Below are 27,126 nucleotides of genomic sequence, written 5' to 3'. Positions count from 1 at the left end.
TGTTGCTCCTCCCCACCCCCCAATTTGTGTTGACTTTCTACCTTCCCAGAGTGAATAATACTTCTGATTTTTACCTAATTAAAACATTACCATTTTTTTTGGAAAGAGCTAGAATGAGAAACTACTAAAAGGCTGCTTCCTCTCATACTTACTGGTTATCAGCTTTCAGAGTCTGCGTATTGAAGAGAAACACACACCCAGGCCCTATTAACTATAATAAAAATAATGAACGCCAGATCTGTTTCTCTCTGGCTCGCTTGCTTGCTCTCTCACTCTCTCTCTCCCATTTTCCTTTTGGGCCTAGTGCGTCCAGCTATTCCACAGCACATTGTGAGGCTGGTGGCACAACTCTCAGGGCGCAGTAATGATGTGTGGCTTCTTTTTGTCACTCTGCAAAACAATAAGAATTGCAGAGGGTGGACAACCTGCAGACATCTGCAGGATTAGAAGGAAAAAGTCAGAGCTAACTAGTTTCTTCTCCAGTGAAAAAGATGTTTATACTTACCTAGAAAAATTTGTGGAGAGAAACAGGAAAATAACTCTTTAAAAACTCTATTCAAAGTTTGAATTCCTCAGAGGAACTTGAATATTCCTGGCAAGTATTTGATCAACTATTATTTTAACCCTCATTAACCCGAAAATATTATATTGCCACTCGAAGAAACAAATGATGATCAGAACACCAACTGGGGCCTGAAACGTCTGTTCCTCCACCACGTAGCCTAAGGGTATCTGCTGAAATTCCAATTATAGTCATTCTACAAAATCTGACTTTCCTGAAGCAATTTAGTGGCATCAGAATCACCTGGAGGGCTTGTTAGACCAGATTGCTGGCCTCGCCCCCAGAGTTTCTGATTCAGCGTGTTTGGGATGAAGCCCAACCCGTTGCATTTCTATTCAGCTCCCTAGTGAAGTTGATACTGCTGGGCTGCGGACCACACTTGGAGAACCACGGCCCTCTCATAATCTTCCCTTTGGGCTGCAGGTGTGTTTCTCTGCAGGTAACTGATGTGCCGCCGACAAGTTCATAATAAACAGAGTAATATTTTTCCAATTCCTCCACTATGGTTTCAGAACGTCTTTCTCATCATTGCTGATGGATGACCACTGATATTTTATGGCCTGACCCTCTGCCAAATGATGACCAATCAAAATACAAACTCTTATACAGTAAAGAATGAGCACATTAAAATAAGCCATGTGGTGAATACTGTTGTAGAGAAAACACTCTTTTATGATATAAACTCTCAATTTTTAATTTGTCTGTTTTATAAGGCTAAATTTTTATATATCAAGATTTCCAAAAGCAGGTGAAGCTGGATATTATTGCTCCAAAAAGCCCATTTCAATATCTGCAAGCAGAATTTGAGAACAGCTAAACCCACTATCATTTGAAATGCCACCTAACTAATGTGGGTGATAGAAGTTGGAATGTGAATTAACTGACAATATTCACTTATTCCACGTATATTTATTGAGCAGTCCCCATGAACAAGGCATTAGGTAGGAACTGGATGAAGACAATACCAAGATGCCTCTGAAGCAGATCTGTTCTCAGAGAGCTAACAGCTAGTGGAGTCTACACTGAAGATGGCACTGAAGAACAAATAGGGCAAAGGCTGGAAAAGTAGAAGTACTCATTGGCCCCCCCTTACTTCTCAGTTACCAAAACAAGCCATGGGGTCGAGTCACGATAATTACCCCACCTGACACTGAAGGAATAGAGACCATGTTGGAAGTTCAGTTAATTACACGTCCCACGCTTCATGGTCTCATATAGATACCTTTATTTATTTTCTCAGCCTGGCCAGACAGTTTTGCTCTGTACAGGCATTGTCATAAGAAGTCAAGGGTCAAATGCCGTGGAGAGACAGAAGAGAAGAACCACAATGTTTTAAAATTATCCTCACGTTACAGCCCTGCCATTATTCCAAAGGAAGACAGTTTATAGCCATTGAAGCATGTGGTAAAGTAGAGACTCTAATTGCTCTTGAATGCCCTTAAATGTCCTTGAATTTAAGAGGATAGATAACTGATAAAGAGAAGAAAAGAGGACTTCTCTCCTCTCCTGATCCTCCCTGGTATAAAGTCTCATCCTACGTTCTCTTGAAACTAAGGACAGGAGAAGGAAACCTGGTCTCTTAAGATATGCCCGAGAGAGCGTAACTAAAAGAGGATAATCTGCACGCTAAACTAACAAGTTAGTGTTAAACAAATTTCTATCTTACCTTTATTCTAGGCAAGAGTTCTGTTTTTTAAACCTGAGTAAGCAACAATATATTTTAACAACATTTTAATAATAAAATGTAAAATATAAAGCAACCATCTTGGTGGAACTTTTTTTATTTCTACGTGTTACTTCAACATATACCGCAGTTCCTCTACATAAAAGTAGGTTAGGCTGATGTTATTTATTTTGTTATTACACAGATAATATAAATAAACATTGCAAATATTTGTAAAATACCAAAGTACGTAATTTACAATATAGAAGTTCCCTTCATTCTCCCCAACTTTTCTCCCCATTCCTGAAATAATTCCTATTAACAATTTGGTCTCTACCTTCCCAGTTCTCTTCCTCTGTGGGTGTGTATCCATATTTATGTGCGCATATATATGGGCTGGGATTTCTAAAACATAAGTGATATAACATTATACTTACTATTTGGTAGGTTTAATTGACAATAGGTCTTGAATCTTTCCTTGTAAGTACATCTAGGCCTATTTTGTTCTCCTTAAAGATTCCTTGGTGTTATTTGATATGGATGTACCAGATTTAAGCACTCTCGTGAAAATGGACATTAAGTTTTTTAAATTTTTGCTATTTCAGCAGTGGTGTAATTGATATCCTTATGCACGATTCTTTCACATATGTGTGAGTGCTTCTGTAAAAGACATTCCTCGAGGTAGAATTAGTGGGTATGTACACATTTCCAACCTTAGATATCATGAGCAGCACGGTAAGGAACTATCTTGGTTCTCAAATGTTCTTTCAGAGACCACTATTTTTTTTTTAATCATCAAAAGAGTATTGGATAGGCAGATAGGAGAGCTGGGTTCTAGTTCTAGCTTTGTGAACTCTTATAAATCTCACCTTGTCAGAACCATGGGTTCCTAATCTTTGAGTTAAAAATAAAGATAAAATGAACTGAAGAAAAATTAAAGTAAATCCCTGCTAATGTGTCTTCTAACTCTAAAATTTTATTATATAAATCAAAAGAGATTAGTTATTTTTCTTGAGAAAAAGCCATAAAATTTAAAAAGGCAATCACCCAAATACATGTTTATAAGGTGATCATTTACTGAGTTCGACTCAATTCAACAAATGTTTTACCATGTATAAGTTACTATCTTTTATGTTATATAATATACAAAGTAAGATTGCACTCCTACCTTTAAAGAGCTTATAATCTAGGAAGCGGAAAACACGAATTCATAACTAATCATAATAAGGCAGAATATAGTTGTTGTAAAAAGATTACAGGGGCCGGCCCAGTGGCACAGCGGTTAAGTTCACATGTTCTATTTCAGCAGCCCGGTGTTCGCCAGTTCGGATCCCGGGTGTGGACATGGCACTGCTTGGCAAAAGCCATGCTGTGGCAGGTGTCCCACATATAAAGTAGAGGAAGACTGGTACAGATGCTAGCTCAGGGCCAGTCTTCCTCAGCAAAAGGAGGAGGATTGGCAGCAGTTAGCTCAGGGCTTATCTTCCTCAAAAAAAAAAAAGAAAAAAAGATTACAAACAAAATCTTCTGTTGAATGCATAGAATTTTAAACTTGGGCACATGACGTATTCTCAATGAGATCCTTACCTAAATATTGAGTCTCAGAAACAAAAACAAAAAAACCAAAATCAAATACTCTTGGAAGCCAAATGCTGAAATATATCGTTTTCAGTGTTATCTCAAGCTTGCTAATGGGGCTACTTTCACTCCATTTACAGGTGCTGTGGAGAGGGTGAAGAAAATCCGAGACTACGCTTTCGTGCACTTCAGCAACCGAGAAGACGCAGTTGAGGCTATGAAAGCCTTACATGGGAAGGTAATACAAGACAGAGAAAAAATATGTACAGATTCCATCAAAGTTTGGTGTGGAAATTCTATTCAAAAGAACAATTCTGCGAGTCTGTCGCACTCAGGCTTTCTCCATCTCAGACATGGCTGCCTCAGGCCATTTAAGATGAGCAATAGAGAAGTGATGGCATATGCAATGGAGATGTGGCTCATACATCTGACTCTAACTCTTCTTTTGACTGTTTTGGGCAAGTCACTGCCCTCAGTTTCCTTAGAAAGGGGGGATTGAAGTAGATTATTTCAAGGTATTTTTTCCAATTCAAATTTTTTCTCATTACTCCAAAGAGATTATAACCTTTATAGTGCAGTATTTTGGAGGCTAATGATCAGAAAAGATGTCAAAGTAGCTATCATTCTACCCTCAGAGTTTGATCTTCCAACTCTGGAAGGCTTAGAATCTCTTCACCTAGCCAAGAGTATGGTCTGGGCAAAAACCAATTTCTATATCTTTACTCTTGGTTTGTATGTAGAAACCAATATCATAATATTTACTCATCAATCCAATAAATGTTAAAAAAAAGCTATAGGAGCTTATCCTGCTTCACTTAGCATGACCACTTATCATCCTACATAATGTCTGGGACACACAAAGAATCATACCAAAGATGCTTGTTGAAGAGCTAAAAGTCTGCCGGAGGAATAAGACAAGTACACAGACACCTTTGCAAAGCACAACCAGGTAAATGTCATTTAAAAAAGATAAAAAGTGGTGAGAACATTCAAAGGAAGAAGGAGTGGGTCACAAAAAAATCAGAAAGTCTTCATGAATATGAGAAAATAATATCTGAGAAGCCACAAAACCTGGAAAGATTTCCAAAAGAAAAAAACAGAAAATGAGAGGCAGTCTTAGACAGAAGAACTGAATTTGGAAACAGCAAGATATGGTTGGAAAACAATAAAAGTAAATCAATTTGGTTAGAACATAATGCACATAGGGCTGTTTTACCTGTCAGGTCTGGCATCAGTCAGTCCGAGCAGCAGACAGATGGCAAAGAGACTGACTACAAAGGGGTGAGTTTGGGGTAGAGACATCAGAGGAGATAGTGCAGGAACCCAGGGCTTGTGGGCCTCCTGGAGTCAAAGGGACAATGGGTGGAGAAGCAGTGGGAAAGCTAAAGGAGAGAGAACTGTAGAGAGCAGGTTTCTCTGAGAGAAGTAGTGATCTATGGTCAAGGGACACAGTCAGGCCAAGGTGACCTCTCAGAGAGGTTGCCAGGAGAAGAAATGGCCTGAACTCACTGTTATCTCTCTCTCCAACCTCCTGCCAGGGCTCCCCATTGGCCAAATCCAAACATAATCCAGAAGGCCCAGGAGCCCTGAAGAGGACTCCATAGAGAACACGTTCCCAGTACAGAGAGGCTAGAGATGGTTGGGAGCGCATCTAGAGGGCAGGCAGAGGATCTCCCAGCTCAGGCCCTTCAGACACACTGGGGCTCGTGCATATGAACTCCCCCAGGGCCTACAGAAATGTTTGAGTCTCAGGGAAAAGAAACACTGACCCCAAAATGCAAAAAGAAAACTGTAAAACAAAAATTAATGCAGATTTAAGTACATGTCTATGAAGCAAAATATTATTTCATCTTCACTGATTATTACATTTAGTATCATAAAAATGTTATTTCTTTGAAAACAATTTGTAGGTTAGAGTTTCTCAATTTGAAAACATTCCTGAGGATACGTGATGATTGCTGAGAAGAGACAGTCAATCATAAATTAGATGCTAAATAATTACGTTAGAATAATTACAATGGAAAAGTATTCAAATTGTTCCTAATTTTTATAGCTTGATATTTTAATAGCAATGTTTACATGTATTATGTAATTAAATATATATTCAATATTATTATTAAATATATACTAAATATTATAACTATATTTAATTATAATATGGTATGAGAAAATCAAAAAGAAGTTTGTCCAGGAACCATGAAGGCTTTTGAGTATACATATGGATATTTATATTTAATTTACTAGATAAGATGAGACTGAAGTTTTTTGTGCAGTGGAGTAATGATCACATTTACAATTTAGGGAAATTAACTTTCTAAGAGTTGAAGTTTTATAGCGCAGGGAAAGAGATGTAATTGGAATGAATTAAAAGCTATTTTATTGTTAGTGCCATCAAGCTGATTCTGACTCCTAGTGACCCTGTGCACAGCAGAGCAGAACCCTGGCCAGTCTTTTTGCTCCATCCTCTCATCTTTTGGCTCCGCTGCTATTCATAGGGTTTTCATGGACAATGTTTTTCAGAAGTGGGTGGCTAGGTCTGTCTTCCTAATCTGTCTTAGTCTGCAAGTTCCACTATAACCTGTCTACTATGGGTGACCCTGATGATATTTGAAATACTGGTGGCATAGCTTTCAGCATCATAGCAACACACAGCCACCACATTATGACAACCCACAGAGGGGTGGTGTGTTTCCCTGAGTGGGAAACCAAACCAGGCCTTGGCAGTGAGAGTACCGAATTGTAACCCTTAAACCACAAGGGCTGGCAAAAAGCTACCATAGTCACTCAAATGGGAAGAAATAAGGGCTTGAACTAGGGTGGGAATGGACTGTAGGAGAGAGCTCCACAGAGGACCATGGGTGATGAAGTCAAAGGACCCAAGTACCGACTGGATATAACCGTGAGAAAGAAGGATGAGTCATTATAGGTTTTCAGTATAGGAGACTAGGATAATGTTGTTAGGGAAGTCAGGAAGGGAAGCTTTTTTGGAGAGAAAAGTGACGACTTGAGCTTTCGACATGATTATTCATTTATTCTATAAATACTTGTGGATGTCTAGGATATGCACGAAATTTTGCCGGACTTCAGGCTATACAGATTAATAAGATATTGTCCTAGCTCTTGAAATGTCTAAACCAAATAAGCAAAATACAATACTGAGTTTGAAACACTGTTGGAGGGGGCAGAGGAATGCAAAACAAAATTTATTACAATAAGAAATCTGACTTTGCAGTAAAGAATCATTTCATTGGAAACATCTCTTGACTTGGAAGTGCCTATAAACAAAGACCTATTTGGGTCTCTCATCTTCCTCGAGACAGGACTGAAGATAAATAATCTTATATCCAAGGTCACTCCACTCCTTCAATACTCCAAGTCCATTTCTTCGAATTACATCAACATCAATATACGATAGTTGAATATTAGCTGGATTCTATGTCTCAGTGTATTCCATCTAACATATTTGATACTGGCTCCTGCTACTAAAAAGCAGGGTAGATACATGAAACTAGGGACAAGTTGCCCCAGAGGCTGATCAAAATAGTCAGGGTGACTATGAAGCACAAACTTTGTCCAGCAGACTTCGATGATCTAGGAACCACTGAATTGCTCAAAAAATCATGAGCTGCTATGAAAGACAATTTTTGCAAGAACACTTTACATCACTTCTTTTCTTTATGAAAAACAGAGGCCCATAATATTCTTATTTGAAAGAAGTCCCACAAATGCTTCCTCACAATACCTTGTCCCTTTGATAAGAAATACATCAATCTATCAGGTATTTGTTGAGAACTATCTTTGTCTCTTGTGTATGCAAGCAAATACATAAAAGTGAGTGACACATATAGATCTACACACAGCCATTGTCTTCAACATCTGGATCTGTTTGCAAAATGTCAAAAACTTGTGTCAGAAAAGAAGCACTCCAATAATTCTTGATGGCAAGTTTTAAGTAGTGCAATACTTGAGAAACTTCAACACTGCCCCCACCATCCCTGTTAGTTCCCAACTGTTCAGCAGATCGAAAGGTTGCTTCACAAGGCAGTACCTATGAGGGACAATGCAATAGCTTCATTGATTCCTCTTCCTTAAATAGGACCCCACTTCTGAGCCTCTCTTCTTTTCCAGCAAAAACTTACCTATTGTGAATCTGTTCTAAGGAGTGAGACATTTAGCTGGCTGGCACCTGGAAAGGCCTCACTGGGCCGTCCATGCCAAGATGTTAACAACTGATAGATCTCTTTATTGTTTTCCTTTCACCTTCACTGTACTGTTCCAGACAGTGGAAATTATATTCTACCCATACCTAACCTAAAATTTCTTAAATTATATAATTTTATAAAAATGCAATTTAAAAAATACATATCACATGAAAATATTACATAATTCTCTGTCTCAGTGACTGCATCAGATAAATTTATAACCAATATGTCAATGGACAGTGGCCAATTTGTCACTCTTAAACCTGTTGGCAGATTATATGCAATTTACCAACAAAACCACTCAGGGAAAACTCAACTGGCACAGAAACACGAACCCATGAAGAGAAAAGATACATACAAGTGAAACAGTAAATACAGCAGCAACTAGAAGTTATAGAAATAGAAATAGAACTTAGAAGGAGATGTGTTACTAGGGCCCAGCCACACTTGGTTGTCTTCATAGCTTCTCATGTTGTTTTTTTCTTGCTCTCTACAACAGGTGCTGGATGGCTCCCCCATTGAAGTGACCCTAGCCAAACCAGTGGACAAGGACAGTTATGTTAGGTACACCCGAGGCACAGGTGGAAGGGGCACCATGCTCCAAGGAGAGTACACCTACTCTTTGGGTCATGTTTATGATCCCACCACAACCTACCTTGGCGCTCCTGTATTCTACACCCCTCAAGCCTACACGGCGATTCCCAGCCTTCATTTCCCAGCCACCAAAGGACATCTTGGCAACAGGGCCATTATCCGAGCCCCTTCTGTTAGAGGTAACACTAGTAAGCTCTTGCCTTCCTTAGAATAACTCTTAAATTTCAAATGATCTGTATTGCAACAACCGTAGACAAATTAGATGGGTCCAGTGGGGGAAAAGAACTTTTAACCGTTTATTAAAAATCAAGTATTATACCAATAGTTTTCCTTCCATAGGAATCTTTTTTCACATTACAACTGGTTATTAAGAAAACTTGGCAGGAATATAGTGCAAATGAGTCTAATGCACACATTTTATCTTTGCATGGGCCCATAAAATTTGCACAAACTAACACTCAAGTCCACAATTGTTAGCTTCTCCCCTTTCATTGGACCACCATATTGCAGTCACATATGACTCATTACAAAATTCCAAGCAAGAGCAGTATGGTCCAGTGAAAACAAATTATCTTAAATAGCAAAAATATGCCAAGGCACCTGTGTATTTGATGATGACTCAGTGGCATCATCTTCATATATAAATCACAAATTATCATAAATATATTCTAACAGATACATGAGATGTTCTCATCTGACCTCCTCCGAGAAATAGGTGCTGTGACTTCTAAAAAGCCACACTATTAAGGAAATCAACTTATTTCTCCAGGATATGGGGAACTAAATAGTAAAGTCCAAATAGAAAGAAAAAACAATCTGACTGCCACGCAAAAAATCTTTCCTGTTGAGTCCTATAATAATTCCAAGTATTTGAGCAGTCTTCTGAGTTCAGTTGGTTCAAGCAACATAGAAGATAAAGAAAGCGTTTTTATTTCCAAGAAACTAGTTTGTCTCTGGAATCCTTCCTTTGTCTACAGGATCCTTCAGAGTGGTTCTGCTAGGATCTGGCTAACGCCAACAGAACCCCAGTTCTATCTTCCAAATATGACACCAGTCTGGGTGATTCACTGACCAAATGGTGTATTTAAATCTCTTCTGGGGTTTGACTTGGAAGCAAAGGGGTCTGTCCAGATTACTGTGGAAACAATTATCTTACTGTGTTTTACTATTTTTCAGGAGAACAGACTTGACCATCCTAGGAGTTCTAGTCTTCAACATCCTTAAAAGTTCCATGCCCATTATACAATCACTCTACCCAAAATTGTAATGCAAAATATATCATCAGGATTTCCTTCAGGATAATCTGTCTACACAATGACAAATTATGTCATGAAAACATTATGTATTTATAACCTAAAATCACATCATTAAACAATCCATATGTTAAATATAAGTTGTCAACCAGTTGTAATGTAAGAAAAAAACAAACTCCACTTCAAGGGAAAAAAATATTTGTCCTATAACAAGAAAGGAATCAATGAATGATATTCATGGATGAAGGGTAATCAATTTAATTTTTTTATCTTTTTATGCCACCAGTAGGAAATCAAAGTAGCAACGTGGCAAAACAAAAAAATCAAAAGGAATCTATTAATGAAACTCAATGGAAATTTAAGCCTCACATTGACAGAACATGAGAGAGAAAATGGTGAACTTGAAAATATACTTTCTAAATGTTGGTTTTCCAATAGGTCATTGGGGCTGGAATTATTGGGGGAGCTAGAATTTACTTCTGATTTGTTGATGGATGACAAAAATGCAAGACTGATTTTAATACATGTGATCATATCAAGCTGGGATATTTTACAAAACACCTTCCCAATATTTACTAGTCTACAGAAAAATGTCAATAAAAGGTTAACTGAAGACAGAAATTGCAAAATTTTTCTCTGTACCAAAGTGTTAAAGTTGCTCATGTACATTTTGATAGTATTGTTTCCCCCATAGATAGTTAAAAGAAAAAGAAGGCACCTGTGAGGAACCTTCCCTTATGTTGAGTTTCATTACATTAGAATCCTAGAGTTTTCTACCCATCTTCAAGGCAATAATCAATGTGACTTGGGCTAACTTTTCCATTACAGTAAGATTCAGGGTGGTTTGATTTCTGGTGGTTTGATTCAGTTTAATGCCTTCTTACATTCCTAGAAATTTACATGAATGTACCTGTAGGGGCTGCGGGAGTGAGAGGCCTGGGTGGCCGTGGCTATTTGGCATACACAGGCCTGGGTCGTGGATACCAGGTCAAAGGAGACAAGAGAGAAGACAAACTCTATGATCTTTTACCTGGGATGGAGCTCACCCCAATGAATCCTGTCACTTTAAAACCCCAAGGAATTAAACTTGCTCCCCAGGTAGGTAATGTTATTCCAGACATAGTTTCTTTAAGTTGGACCAAAACCCATCATTTACCTTTAATCAAATGATTCGACTTGATTCCTACTTGGGCTATTGTTTTGTTTTGTTTTTTTAAGTAGAAAAAGTGACCGGTGAACATAATGTAGTGCAAGAGAAGGCTGAGTGTTGAGTGCCATTGTTCTATTTTAGACTTTCTTTTCTTTTAATTATAAAGTTTGACGCCTTAAATAATCTTCCACTGAAAGGTGAAGATACTGAGAGCTCTTAAGAATTATCAACCAATACCTTAAGTAAAATAATATGAAGCAAAGAACTTAGCTCAAAAGAAATGCCAATCATATGTGAGCCAGGTTGGTTGGCAAATGAGGAGCACTCATGACAGGGAATGAAGAGACTATTTAGGAGACATTTTCTTGGAAACACTGTGTTTATGAGAAAACATCACGCTATCCATGGCAATATCATTACTCATACTATGACGTGCCATCAGTCGTATCAAATTAAGTCGTCTGCAATTATTATATTTGGGCAGTGGCATTATGGTGAGGTTTTATTGCTTTCATTTCACAGTTCTAAGTTTCCATGTTTCTGCCTGGAGCTGTGGTTTTTATTATTGGAAAATTAAAAGTTATAAAAGTTGTTCCATTATGGAAACTTAATAACAAACAGAGTTAAAATGAACACAAAACAGGGTCTATGTTAACCCTTAGACTGTTCCCTATGAATGTGGAGTACATGCTGGTCTCTCTGCAGCGACACTTTGGCTGAATAACCAACATCCAGTTGTTAACTGTTATAGTTTAGTTTGTAAACTAAACTGTGCATCGTAAAGGAAACTTCCTACTCCCCTCTTAAATGTATAAGCCCCAAATTTATGGAAGTAGCCTTAGGATCACAATCAAGTAGAAAACTTGGTTTTCTAAAAGCTCACCTTGAGTTATTTTTTTTAAAAGATTGACCCTGAGCTAACATCTGTTGCCAATCTTTATTATTGTTATTATTTTCTTCTTCTCCCCAAAGCTCCCTAGTACATAGTTGTATATTCTAGCTGTAGGTCCTTCTAGTTCTGCTATGTGGGATGCCGCCTCAGCATGGCTTGATGAGTGGTGCTAGGTCTGCGCCCAGGATTCGAACTGGCAAAACCCTGGGCCACCAAAGCAGAGCACACAAACTTGACCACCCAGCCCCAGGGCCCACCCCAAGTATTTATTTTTGTAAGATTAATGGCTTTCTTATACATACAAATTATTTCATTTAAGTTTTCTGTTAACCCTATCCAGGCAATTTAAAAAGACAACGTTTATCAGAGTGATTAACAGTAATCATTTTTTGTTCAAGAACTATTTATTGTCATCCATTACACACCAAGTATTGTGCTTGGTGTTGGAGATGGAAAAGTGAATATAATGCAAAAAATGGTCAAAAGACCTGAATAGACATTTTTCCAAAGAAGATATATGAATGGCCAACAGGTGAATGAAAAGATGTTCAACATCATTAGTCATTAGGGAAATACAAATTAAAATCACAGTGAGGTATTACCTCACGCCTATTAGAGTGGTCATCACCAAAAAGACAAGAGATAACAAGTGCTGGTGAGGACGTAGAGAAAAGGGAACCCTTGTGCACTGTTGGTAGGATGTTGGTGGGATTGTAAACTGGTACAGCCACTATGGAAAACAGTATGGAAGATCCTCAAAAAATTAAAAATAGAACTACCATATGATCTAGCAATTCCACTTCTGGGAGTATATCCAAAGGAAACAAAAACACTAACTTGAAAAGATATCTGCATCCCCAGGTTCATAGCAGCATTATTTACAGTAGCCAAGACATGGAAACAACCTAAGTGTCCATTGGTAGATGAATGGATAAAGAGGTTGTGGTATATGTATACAATGGAATATTATTCAGCCATAAAAAAGAGGAACTACTGCCACTTGTAACATCATGGATGGACCTTGAGGGCGTTATGCTAAGTGAAATAAGTCAGACAGAGAAAGACAAATACTGTATGATCTCACTTATATGTAAAATATAAAAAAAATACAAATTCATAGACAAGAAATCAGATTTGTGATTACAGTAGTCATTTCACAATATATGTAAGTCGAACTGTTATGCTATGCACCTTAAATTTACACAATGTTGTATGTCAATTATATCTCAATAAAACTGGAAAAATTATATGGAAATACAGTAAGAGGATACTGACACATAAACAGATAATTATAATAAAATCTAGTAAGTACCATGATGGAGCTTTGCTCAGAAAATACAAAAGCTAGTCATTCAATCTATCTTGATTTAAAACCCAAAATAAGGAACCTAATTAAAGTACTGGGATACCTAGAAATCTTTTAAGCAAATAAAAAATAATCATCACCATAAATTCTTTATAATAGTCCTAAGAGCTGCTATAGCATAACTAATGACCTCTGCTTTTTATATCAAACCCAGGTTAGAAACTGGTCATGCTTTATATTAATATGTAACCATCTCTATCAGTCAATGAAAGTTCTTTAATTAATTTGTCTCTGAATTTCTGCAACTAAGGCCTAGAAATTGAAGACCATGTCACCCCCAACTAACACTGATAGAGCCTTCACAACTCCATGGTAGAATTATTAACTTCCAGCAAGAAGAGCAGAAGGACAAGTACTGCCTTGCAGAATCAGTAGCTAGAGCTGGTACTCCTTTAGAATACCTGCCATCTAAAGCTAATTTATTATTGCCCATGAATGTTAGAGAATGCTTTGTAGATGACAAGAGATGCTACAAAACTGAGAGTATTAAAAAGAAAAAGTTATTAGATAAGATAGGAGCAATCTACAAATTTAGTAAACTGGAAAATGTGATGCTACTACAGCTTGGTTAGTGTTAGAACAAATGAGATAAGCCCCATAGATTCATCCTGGGGCATGGTTCTGCCCTAAAGAGTTATTTTTTCAGAAATGCTCTGTTTTGCACAGTTTACTGAATCTGCTGACTAGTGGAGCATCAAGGCTTGCGGGCCACCAAAAATGGCTTCAGGATGAAAGAATATCTGCCTTTAAAGAAGATTCAGTTTGGAGTAATGATAGAAGAAGAAAAAAACATGTAGGAATATGCTAAAAATCAGATTATACAGCCAGAAGTAGTGTTTTGCCAAAGACATTATGACTGTCAACACCCATCTATTAGTGCTCATCAATAAACACTAACCCATTAAACTCGCACACTCTATTTTTACGAAAATGCGAAGTGAATGATATGAAATAAGAAAACATTCTTAGATTATTTTCTCTAAACCATTATAAACAGAAGGATTGAGGATAATAATGAGTAAATCCAGCTACACAGTGCTGGAATTTCAATTTTTAAAAAATGGGATAAATACATCAAACGAATCATAAAATTAAACTATTGGTAAAAAGTTACAGCTAACAGACTAAACTAAAAACATATTAGAATAAATGGTGTGAAAATGATTTTTATGAATTAATAGACATAACATTTTAAATGGAGTTCAAATCAAGTTCATCTTAAATTTTATGAGTCATTAAACCATGTGGCATTTTATATCTTCTTATATTAGCTTAAACTCTGAAGATTAGAGTTTAAAAACCTGAAAGCTGGAGAACTAATGCAAATGTGACATTTGAAAGGGAAATCACTTTTTTACTCTTGTAGATATTAGAAGAAATTTGTCAGAAAAATAACTGGGGACAGCCAGTGTATCAGCTGCACTCTGCCATTGGACAAGATCAAAGACAACTATTCTTATACAAAATAAGCATTCCTGCTCTGGCCAGCCAGAATCCTGCAATGTGCGTAACTTCTCCAAATTCCTAATCCTTTAGATTTTAGAATAAGAGCTCTTGTAAATTAAGTGTATTTTATCACTATCTAAATAAGGTAAATATTCAAGTCTACCCACCTACTCATTTCTTATTAAAGACAAATGTCAGGATGTATGTGCCAGTTATGAGACTGCCATCCCCAAGCCCCCAAGTTCAACACTGACAATGAAGACTATACAGTAGAATCACCCAGTGGAAAACTGCAGACGTAAAATGTAATAGAACTGAAAACTCATAGCCCATTCTTTCATCTCTGTAGAATTTAGGTTGAACCATAAGAAATTGCCATTTTATACATAATAACATCATCCCCCATCATTTAAATTTTAGACCAAAGACATAACCTCTCCGTTAGTGGATATCACCTTCTGAATTTTACCATGAACCTACATTTCTACATATTTTAGGAACCATTGTGTTTCACGCGCACCTTGGAAAAGTCATGTAATGAGTGAGAAGTATGCTCCAGGAAGGTCATCAATCACTGACGTTCTAGGTCAATTCACAAATGGTCCTACATGCATGTAAATTTAGAAGCTTTAATAGCAAAGAGAATGAAAAATACCCACACAAAATTCTATTATCTGATCATCTTAAAAAGCTAACAGTGCCTTAGGTTTTCACCTGTCTCAGGAGCACAAGTTTAAAATTCCTACTCTGACTGACTATGCTTTCCAGCCACCCTTTCACACCTCCAAAACTAAGTGCCTATGTGGATGAAGCAAAGACCTACGCAGCCGAGTACACCCTGCAGACCCTGGGCATCCCCACTGATGGAGCTGACGCCCCGACTACAGCTGCTGCTGCTGCTGCCGCTTCTGCTGCTGCTTTTCCAGGTATGGAAAAATCACGTCAGAAATGGCACCATGTAAAGAGAGTAGGGAAACCCTACTTGGTACCATGCACTCATAGAGGTGTTTGTGAACACCACCTACAATAAATCTGACTTACATGATCTGTGACCAAAAAGAATTTGCCAGATAAGCGAACCATCAAAAGTATAAGGCAAGGAGAATTGAGCTGGGCAGCAGAAGTGGGGTCTGGTCTTGGCTCAGCTTTAAGCAGCTGTGTGATCTTGAATGAATCTATCTCTTTGCATCTGGTTTGGTTTGGTTTGGTTTTTACTTTTAGTAAGAGAGTTTTGGAGCTACATAGTAATAGCTGATGTTTATTTGAATTCTTACCATGTGCCAGGCGCTCACCTAAATGCCCAGCATGCCTTATATTATCTTAGTAATGCTCATGACACCATAAGAGGTAGGTTGTGTCATATACCCATTGGACAGATGAGGAAACCAAGTACTGGAAAGGTTAAGTAATTTGGCCAAGGTCAATCAACTCATAAGCAATCCTTGGGCTCCTTTTCTAATCTTTGATTCTACTTTTATTACTTTGCTTTCTGAAAGAAATGTATAGATCATATTTTTCTTAAACTATTTTAAGTCAAAAACTCTGTGTGTGTGTGTGAGACAGAGAGATCCTTTCATATGTGGATAAACAGGCCTCATTTTATCTGTTCTATAATTTTGGTCTGGGGCATATGCTATTGCTTAAAATAAAGCCTATCTGTAGATCAACATGACTTCAGGGTCACATTTAAAAGACTTTTCCCTATTTGTACGTACCCACAACAAACGTTAATAATTAAAAATGAATCCTCTAGAGATTAAAGGGGATCAGACAAGAAAATTCTTTTGAAAATTTTTCATCAGCAGTTAGACTCCATTCTGTTTTACTAATAAAAGTTTATCTCTTTTGAAGAAATTTGCTATTCTGACTTGTCACTGTGTCGGTCTACCCCCATAAACCTAAATCAGAGAGTTCTGACTAGACCTAGAAATAAAACATCCCTATGGATCGATTAATTCATGTGTAGGTGTGAGAATTGCTATATTCCTCACGTCCATAACACCTGGGGATCATTCTCGTTTTCTTTTATTCCTCAAAAATTGTGAATCTATCCTCTATTCTGGCAAGTGAAGCTGACAGTAATCATGCTTCACAGGCAAATGTGACCTCAATTCCAGCTTTGTTCTGTAGAACATGGAGAAGATGTGTGGCACGCCCCTGCAAGGTTACCAAGGCAACAGCTGCCACTGCAGAGGGCAAGGTCCCTGCTGGGCTGGGCTGGGGCCATCAGCCCCGTGCTTGCTTTCCATAAAACATGGTGTTGACGTGTCTGTCTGCTGAAGACTTGTGCCAGGGTTTCCCAGTTCTTGGAGAAAGTTGAACCCCTGTCTTTCAGAAAGCTGTACCCCAAAGGCACCTAATTAACGTACTATAAAAATAAACGAGCCACTGTCAGTTAAAGTTTGCTTTCACATTGGAAAGGATTTGCTTTTACCCAAGAATGTTGTATCTCATCCTCACTTCTCTTTGCTTCTGCAAGAAGTAAAAAATATTTAGGGCATGAGGGTTGTCTTGGGAATGCCTAAGAATTTGAGAGCCTCTCTTACAACGTTGCTGTGGAGTCAAGCAAAGAATAATAGGCTCCAAGGGAAGAATCTGTTTGAAACAAATACTTTTGCACTTAAGAAATTAGCCAAATTGAAAAAGAACATTCAAAATCCCTAAAGATAAAAATCTATGCTATACACACATACATAGTCCTTATTCGCTCACTTATTTACTTTGGAAACACTATTTCCAAAATTTTGAAAGTAATTGTTAACACATTTTTCATATCCTTGGGAAATGTACCAGACTTCGCTAGTACATTAGTCAGCATTATTGCCCAAAGTGCACGAGCCAAGGAGTGGATTCAATTTTTTGAAAAATAGTCCAGCCAGCTTCCTGCCACCACTTCCTGAGAAGCCACCAGAAAGAAATCAATGTGTCTGGGGTTGGCAGACTTCCACAGCATGTAAACCAAATGGACTGTATTTTTTAATCAAGTCCCCACTCGTTACTTAAGGATATTTTTCCCTGTTTCTTGTCATCTTTCACAATTTTTGGATGATCTCAGAAATACCCAGGTTTTGGTCTAAAATATTAACAGGGAAGTATTGACTTTAGATAATAACTGTTATACTCTCTTCAAAAGTGAACATTAATCACCTAGACACAACACTAATATGAAGCACGAGGTGATTTCCTTACCACTCAAACCCCTTGGTTCTCTGAGGGTGAGGACAAGCATCAAGGCCTCTGCACACACCAAAGACAGCGCGATGGTGGGTGGAGAAGATGTTTTTTGCCCTTCCCAGTTAGGTCTAAACGTGGACAGGCTATTTGCTATTATGGTGCTATATAGAAATATGCTAAAACTTTCAATATTTCTCCTACTGGTCTACCCAGTCTGTGTGCATCCTTCTTGGGTAAAAGCAATGGTTTCTAACATTTTATTTAGGTGGGAGTGGGCGTATAGCCAAACCAGACCCACATAGCACAGACCCCCACGCTCTGCCAACCTATCAATTGCTTCTGCTCCTTTATAAATTCTGGGACCCTCTGAGAAAGTTCTAAATTTCAAGCTTTAAGCAGGTCAGCATTCTGTTAAGTTTTCATTTTTTGGAACCTATGCCCAATGTTTCTAATTCTCTAAGTGTGAAGTGATTCTGACACAGGTGGCTGACATCATTTTGAGGAATACTGTCCCCTCATCAAGGGGTCCAGATATTACGATCCCTGAGAGCAATGTTTTAAATGTACACATTAACTGTTGGCTTTAAGCAATATGTTAAATTTTCGTATTCCAAAAAGAAAACAATAAACCAAAAGGAAGGAAATCTGAATCCCTTTCATGAAGTTTTCTCTGCCTCCCCGTCCAGGATATGCCGTCCCTAATGCAACTGCACCTGTGTCTGCAGCCCAGCTCAAGCAAGCAGTGACCCTCGGACAAGACCTAGCAGCATATACAGCATACGAGGTCTACCCCACTTTTGCAGTGACTGCCCGAGGGGATGGATATGGAGCCTTCTGAAGATATCTTTCTCTTAATTTAACAATAAGACCCACAAAACTCTATATAGAAGTAATAAACCTCTAACCCAGTTCCCTAATAATCATATGTAATACTTTTCCTAAAATGATGCCTTTCCCGAGACTATATAGCTTATACCAATTGTACAATTGTGATAGGAGAATGTTATTCCTACTTAAATCAAATGTTAAGGAGCCCTTTGTCTAATAGAAAGCTAAAGAGATATTGCCCCCCAAAGTTGTCCTTCCAAGGTGCCTGAGTGTCTCGGGAGTATGTTTACAAACTCTGACAGAGCGGAGAGAGATCTTTTCGCTAACAAGCGTTCAGGGGCTGAGCAGACCTGGGCAGTCAGGAACAGTAACAACAGAGCTAAGTAAACTCCAGAGTCTCAGCCCTGTCTCACAGCTGCTTTTGTGATACACAAAATCACAAACAGGCAGAGGGAAGGTAGGAGAATACTTTTCAAAACATGTTCCCCACTGCCCGCTCTACAGGGCATGTTTACAGGCTGAAGTTTGTGAAACACTGTCCAAGGTTGGATGGAGTCAGCATCACTTCAGTCTGAAAATTCCATCCAGTCAAACTGTCATAGGTCAGGATCTCTCTGTCCCTTGCAGCCCCTTGGGACTTCCTGGAAATTGATGTGATGTGTTGCAGATATGTTTAAAACAAATCCCAGCCCATTGTTTTTTAAACTCATTAGCCCATTCCTCTTTTTCCCTAGAACACGTGCCCTTCTCAAGGATCCCCACAACACAATAATCGTTTCAACTGGAAATGATTTTTTTAATTTGTAAACGTTTTGACTTCTCCGTAATGATTTATCCTCATGTCAGTCTCATTTTGCTCATCTCTAATATCACAAAAAAGTAAATCAAATCTACAGAATATTACTTACGATGCTTTTTCCTATTCACCAAATTGGCTGAAAAGTCATTTCAAACAAAGAGAGAAGTGAGGATTTACTCTCATTTCTTTGGTCTTTTTGTAGCACCCAGACCACCGTCCAGCATTCAGAGACAGTTATATCAACCTGAGTTTAGCCTTGGATTATCTAGACCACTTATATTAAATCTATCAAGAAGCCCTCTACTTTCCTTTCCTTTCCTTTTCTTTTCAATAAGCATCAGACAGCTTTACCATATCTGAGTCCTTTGGTCCTGAAGCTGTCAGAGGAAAACCTTAAATCCATCACAGCTGATTCTTGAAACACTCAGCAAGGGGGTATATGCCAAAATCCCCAAGACTTTTGGGCTGCTTCTCCAGGAACATCTGATGGGGCTGAGGGCGCTACAAAAACTGAGATAGAAAGGAATAGAAGGCACTACTTTCTTGCCATCCTTGTAAATGATTACTTTTTGTTCACAATAGAAATAATTGAAGTCTGAACACCAAATACTTATTACTCCTACTCCAGTCTCATCGGTAGTTTAAGATATACAGTATTAGAATTTCCATTTTAAAAATCCCTTGGCCCTTTTAAAATTCTACAGGACTCAAGGAAAAATAGAAACACAACAGCGTAGAACAATTTGTCATTCAAGAATGGAATTCTGTGATCTGAAATCAGACCAGATTCCAATCAAAATCAAGTAAATTTCAATAACAATTAAAAGTCCTTGTAACCTTTCAGTTCTAATAACTCCAATCAGATATGAAACACGTCAACGCTACCACGAAACCCTGAAAGGGCTCGTGCTTTTAGCTTTAAATTTTGCTCCTCATATTCCCTGGAACAGTGGTTCCCAAACTTGACTGAACATTAAAAGTACCTGGAGAGCTTTTCAAACCGCCAATGCCAAGATCATGTCTCACACCAATTTCATCAGAATGTCTTGGGGTCAGAGCCTGGCATCAATATTTTTGAAAGATCCTAGGTAATTCCAGTGTGGAACTAAGTTTGGGAACTGCTATATTCTTGGTATTTTTACTATATCCCTTAATAGTTTTCTTTTTATTTTACTTTTGTTAAATATAAAAATGAAAGAAAAATTGTCTAACTTAAAAATAATAGCCAAATCATATTTTTACATATATTTATCTCAGAAAAAGTATAAATTTATATATAATTCACATTGGCTTCAAACTAATTCTTGGGTCAAACTAATCCTAAAAATGAGAAAGTGAAAAATTCTGCCTTAAGCAATTCTTAGGTTCAAATTCACACTCCCCCACAGACCTGCTTTTATACTCAAAGAGAGTGATTACACTAGGGGCAGGCAAATTCCTACTCAGTCCAAAACAGCGTTGCAAATTCCAAGAACAAAAGTTTTAATGTTCTTTAAAATCTTTGAAAACAAATGGAAAAGGGCGCTCTGCACGTCCAGTCAATGTGAAATAGATTTGATCCAGAGGAATTTTCAATTTAATCAAATGAACAGACATTAGCTAATACAGGAATCTCTTTATGAGAAAAGTCATTATTCCAGATTAAATCATAATCACTTTTTTAAAAGGTTAAGAGCAAAGACCTAAACATGAAATAATGTCAGCGTATCAAGAAAATTGCCACTGGAAGAGTGTGTCACTTGCTCAAGGAAACACACAAGTATTCATGACATTTACCTCCTGAGGCGTAATTTTATCCAACCGAGTAGATGTGGTTTTATTTTTTGCTGAAATTTTACCTCATTCTAGTAAAATCTAGAGACTACTTTGAATTCCACTAGAACATATTCATAGAAAGTGTCAATCTGTCTATGAGACTGAAACTTTAAAAAGTGGCATTTTAAAAAATCAAGTGTAGAACCAAAGGTTTATTTTGCATGATGTTTATATTTTTAGACTTCAGAAATTAGCCCTTATTTAATACCTATCATATGGATAGCGATACACAATATCCATATTTCTGCTATTTCTAACTTGATTGCTTCCTAGAAAAAATTCCTCATAGAAAAAATTAAAATTAGTCAACAAACAAAGTGATAATAACAAAACACCCAAACCAATAATGTAGATACATCTAGTAAATTAGAATTGGGTTTCTCAACTTTGGTAATTAATAGCTTAGTGAGAATTAAAATCAGCCAATGTTACTTAGGAGGAGCTGGAACAGCAGTGAGAGTAGATTCTCTCTGTAAAAACGCTGCCTTCTCTCGAATTGCTGCCCCTCTCTCCCACGCCATTAGAAGAACTAGAAGACCACCTTTAACCACAACAAAATGTAATTCTCCTAGATGAGTAGTTTGTCCCTCCCAACTCCCACCCAAACCTGTATCATCCCAACCACACTATGTTCGGGTACCAACACCCAAAATGCTGCTAGAAAGCTACCTCGTGTTAAGAAAACATTGACTTCAAAAAATATCTCACAAAAGAGAACATATTTCCAAACCACAGTTCCTTATCTTTTTAATAGTGGATGGAAATTAAATTATAGCTATGCATTGATAGTAGCTATGCAGGAAATTAGCTTTAGTTTTATTTAAAGGTTTTTTTTTTTTTTTTTAAAAAAAGCATTCTTCCAATGGCATAGATTAGCTTTTCATAAATATTGCTTCAATATAATTTTCAGTTTATGTTAATTTTCACTATATTTTTAAATGACTATTTTCTAGTTCTGTTGTGGACAGCTGGGTCACAATTTGAATCCATGGGGACAGGGATAGTTTCCAGGTGACTTTTGCAGAATAAGGGTCAGTAAAGACAGTTAGGATTTTGAGTAAATTGCCTTTGTATTCAAAGCTGTAAAATTTATTATTGTTGCAACTCTAGCCCTATCCAAGATTTCCCAAAAGTGAACAATGTGCCCCAATATTCACATAAAGCCATGATATTACCCCCTCCTGTACTCATATGGAGGTTCCCAAGGGGTGAAAACGCACCTACAATTTAACCTAGAGACTTGACATTTTTTATATTTTGTAGATACATTTTTACATATTGTAGATACACCTGTTAAAGACAAAACTAAGTTACAAATATGACACCATAAGTGAACTTTGTGATAAATACTTTCAAAAGAAAACACGAATAGCATAATTTAGCAATTTTCATATACTTATTGGAAGACAAAGATAAACTAGGCAACAAACGTTCCTACTGGACACGCAACCGTTAACTACAGGATTTTGTTAAACTGATGGTCAAATCTGATGTTGACATTTTACTTCATCCTAGTGACATCTTGAAAATGCTGAGTTTTACGAGACCATATTCATAGAAAAGTGTAATGTATCCAACAGACTATCTGTTTGTATTTGCCAATGTTAGAACAAAGCACCGCAAGTCCTGCTATAATGAATGAAACTACCAGGAAAACGAGATTTCTCTGACACTCATACCCTATTTCTTTACTTAGGGATTAAAATATTTTTTTATTCAGTAAAAAACGGCTGTAAAATATTCTATAGCCCCAAAAGTGTCCAACATTTTAAAAGCCAGCTTTTTCTTAGACTGTTTATACAGAATGTATAGGTTTAATCGGGGCAGCAGTGTACACCTTGAACACATGGACTCATTTATGGGGGACTGCAAACTCTATATGACTCCAGTTCTCCTCAGCTTAGTAGGAAAGATAAAAGAAAACCTTATACTTTAGCTAATAGTGAAGGGAAGTTCATAACCAAGCTAGAAGTGAAAAATAATTCGGAAACCAAAAGCTTTCATTCATTCAAAAGTGCCTGGAAGAAAATACAGAACATTTCTGCATCTACCTCCCCCTTGTAGACTTTTCTCCTGTTTTTAGGGGGAAATAAAGAAAAAGAATATGCTTTGTTCTGTCTTAACTTATGTTACTTTGTCTAAGGGGAAGGGAGATACCAAGAAACAGTACTTTAAAGAAAGTAAGCTGCCTGCCGGAACTTCTCTGAGATTGAAGAATATCAACCTCACTCAAAGTGTGGCAACATCTCTCTGGGGTGACAGTACATCTTGTTGTGCCCAGACAGTCCTGGCTTAGGACTGTGATCCCACGTTATAAATATTAATAGGCCCTCTCACTCCCAAATGTGTCCCAGTTTAGACAACAAATTATGCAGTGGCCCCATCTTTATGGCTCTTTTTTTTTTAATGTTGTAGAATTGACTTTATCCTCTCCAGAGCAGATACAGCTTAAACTAATGGACCCAGCTATTCTTTCTGACTGGGGTAGGAGCACAGTAAACAGAGAAGAATGCATCATCTTCTCCTCCATAATTACCCTCAGTCCACTCCCCAACCTAGCTGTCCCTCTACCCAGCCTCTTTCTGGTCCTAATTCTCCTCCCACTGCTCCTGGGCTCTGGGTCCTAAGTTCTGCCTTCAGTTGACAGGGCTAGCAGCCACTAGGCCAGACTGGGCAGGGGACAAGATGAAAGACAGCTCTTGGGGACACGTTTGGCCTATCAAGATCCACAGGCATTAGTAAGGTCCTAAGGTCCTAGAGCATTTGCTGGTTCCTTTCTTCCTTAAACCAAACTACTTACAACCCAAACCGGAAAGGACTTCTTGTGGAAACTTTCACTTTAAAAAGCACATTGCCTTCTTCCCTTCTGTGTTTTACAAATTTGCTCAAACACTAATTCCCTCACATTTAACTTCACCGTTATGGTTGCTCATGAACTATTCTTCACCAATAATCATCATATAATCCTATATAAAGGTTTGATTATTTTTTAATGGAAAATAATATTGACAGGTATTTTCCTTTTTTATAGAATTTCCTTTTTACTGTTCCTTTATTTTCTTTAGTAATATTGAGAATTAAACAAATTACACAGTTTCTATTGAAATTAACCCATGAAGCTATCCTTCATAGAATGCGTGACCAGTCTTTACTATGCACCTACTCTTATGCCAGAAACTATGAATACAAATATATATAAAAATATATGTTTTATTTCTTGCCTTAATGGGGTACACAGTCTAGTGATCCAGTCTACATTTTTAATAACTGAATATAATTACACTTATTTAAGTGCATCAGCTGGCAGGTTTTGTCACTTAGTCAGAATCCCAAAAATAAATCAACTCTGTTCTAAACTTTGTTTCCATGATAACTATCCAACACTAAGTCGGTACAGTAAGCCTTTTTAAAGATGAATTTGACTCTTGGTCTATTATTATTGCTGTTAAGCAAAATGAGTTTTCAAATATTTTCCCCGTGATATTTATATAATCCTGGGGAAGTATAGAAAAATAAGAAAGAAGAAAAAATTTTAGTTAGAGATCCAGAAGCTTTAAAACATGGAATGACAAATTCCCACACTGATTCATGATGTTCATGAGCAGGTATCCATGCTTTTTATTTACTTGAAAACATTTTGGTTATTAACTGTTTCTGTTTTCTACATATACTTGCATTTATAAAATTCAAAAATCTATTTAACAAGGTTACTCATACCTATAGTTTTTGCAATAAATGATTTGCAATGAAGTATACATACTATTTTCGAATTTAAATTTTATTTTGAAACTTGGCATTTCTTAGTGTAATTCTTAAGAGGTCTTTGGGCTCACAGGCTACAGATAAGTCTATTTAAATCAATCCATCATTGTCACTGGTTGAAATACTTAATGTAATTAGTGGTATTTTTATTCCTATTCCTTCATGAGTTCTTTCCTTTTTTTCTGACTGCAATATAACCAGATGTTGTTATCCTCTATCTCTTAATGAAAAGCATGCTGTCAGCAAAATGTATGTCTAGTTTCCAGATGTTAAACCACCTCTTGCTTCTTTTCTTTTTTGTTATTATTGACTTTATTTATGTGAAGTTAGTTAGTTGAGGTACCAAAAGAAAGAGACAAAAACAGTATTAAAGAGTGTGCATAAAGCACTTATTTTTGTACTTTGAGTACAATATTTTATAGAACTCTGTGATCTAGCTAAATATACTATGTAACGTTGCAACATTCATTCATTGGGATAGTAATCATTGGTTTGGAGGATATAAACATATCGGGCACCGGAGAATCATAAATCACATGAAATGAGAAATAATGCAACATTGTAATGACTACTGTAATTCCAGGATGGTGAAATTATTGTAATTGAATTTTCAAGTACTATTATAAAGTTTTAAAAAGTATCAACGTGAATTGCTGATTTCTTTCTTTCCTGAAAACTAAAGTTTTACTCTTTATAAATACCTGAATATTAATGACCCATAATTACAATATCCTTTGGGTGATTTCTTCACATTTGCATCTTTTACAAAAGTTCCCTCTGGTGCATCTTCTGAGAGTAAATGTAACTTTTAATAATTAGGTACATTATTTTCCAATCAATAAAGAAAACAAGAGAAATACTCAAAAAGTAAAAACAATGAGAAAACACATGACTCCAAAAAGGTAAGTGGGCTCTGAAGTCAACATTTACCCTGGAAGCCTCTGCTGATCCCTAAAGGATGAGAGCAGAGGTCAGCAAACTAACCCTTGAGGATAGCCAGCCACCTACGTTTTGTGGGCCCTTGAGCTGAGAATGATTGTTACATATTCAAAGGACTAAGCTAGGATGTCTTTTACATTTTAAAAAGCTATTTTAAAAAAAAATTGTGACCAGGACCATAGATAGCTCACAAAGCCTAAAATATTTACTATCTGGCCCTTTACAAAAAGTTTGCCAACTCTGCACTAAGCCAATACCACATATTTTGACTTCTGTTACAGGTAGCACCTCACTTCTAAGTACCAAATTCTGAATTAGATAGGATTAAGTTTGGCTGCAGGTGACTGTACCCAAAATAGCAGTGGTTGAAATAAGATAGCAGTTTATTGTCCCTCACTCAAAAGTCCCAAAAGGCAGTACAATGCTGGCATTGTGCTTCACAATGTAATGAACAGAAGGTCTTCCTTATTGCTTTACTTGCATGGGCTCAGTCTCATAGTCTAAAATGATGGCATTTATATTCCAAATAGAAGGACAGAGGAAGGACAAAGAAAAAGAGGAAAGGACACCTGCTAGCTTTCCCTTAAGGAGATTTACTGGAAGCTGCCACACAGCACTATGGCGTACAGCCCATTGGCCAGAACTTAGGCACATGGCCACACCTAGGTACAAGAGAGAATGAGAAATGTAGTCTTTACCTGAGCAACCATAAAAAAAAAATTGTTTTACTATGAAAGAATGGAAGAATGAATATTGAGGAAAACTAACAGAGTCTGCCACAAATACCTACGTCATGGGAAAGATGTGAGGACAAAATGAAGTAAGGCATGTGAGATCACTTGGCACTGGGCTTGGCACATGTTAGATGCCTATGAATCTTGGCTCCCCTTCACCAACTAAGAGGAAACTGTTGATTTACCTCAGAATTTCTTGAAGTATTGTCACCCATTGAACATACTGTCCTGGTAGGGACAGTTTCACTGATCCTACCTCTAAATATTCACTCCATTCACACCAATCCCCACCCCTTGAGTACAGGCTGGACCTAGTGGCTCACTTGTAATGAATAGAATATGGGATAGCACTTCTGAGATTAAGTAATA

At 37.3% G+C, this 27,126-nt stretch overlaps 1 protein-coding gene across 4 annotated transcripts in view; it reads left to right on the top strand.

Annotated features, from left to right (window-relative positions):
- A1CF (APOBEC1 complementation factor) overlaps nucleotides 1-25,724 on the top strand; it is an 81,838-nt gene extending 56,114 nt beyond the window's left edge. For 2 of the 4 annotated variants that reach the window (XM_070562408.1, XM_008518424.2), the window contains 6 exons: nucleotides 3,944-4,041; nucleotides 8,505-8,778; nucleotides 10,769-10,950; nucleotides 14,627-14,763; nucleotides 15,475-15,632; nucleotides 18,567-25,724. In XM_070562408.1, the coding sequence (XP_070418509.1) occupies nucleotides 3,944-4,041; nucleotides 8,505-8,778; nucleotides 10,769-10,950; nucleotides 14,627-14,763; nucleotides 15,475-15,632; nucleotides 18,567-18,718 (1,001 nt within the window). In that variant the 3' untranslated portion in view covers nucleotides 18,719-25,724. Of the gene's footprint in view, nucleotides 1-3,943; nucleotides 4,042-8,504; nucleotides 8,779-10,744; nucleotides 10,951-14,626; nucleotides 14,764-15,474; nucleotides 15,633-18,566 lie in introns of all 4 variants that reach the window. The other 2 variants (XM_008518425.2, XM_008518423.2) reach the window with 1 other exon arrangement.
- Nucleotides 25,725-27,126: the final 1,402 nt, after the last annotated feature.

This window comes from Equus przewalskii, chromosome 1, assembly GCF_037783145.1.
Source record: "Equus przewalskii isolate Varuska chromosome 1, EquPr2, whole genome shotgun sequence".
Classification (NCBI taxonomy): Eukaryota; Metazoa; Chordata; class Mammalia; order Perissodactyla; family Equidae; genus Equus; species Equus przewalskii.
Note: the sequence above shows the minus strand (reverse complement) of the source record. Positions and strands in the feature narration are given on the sequence as shown.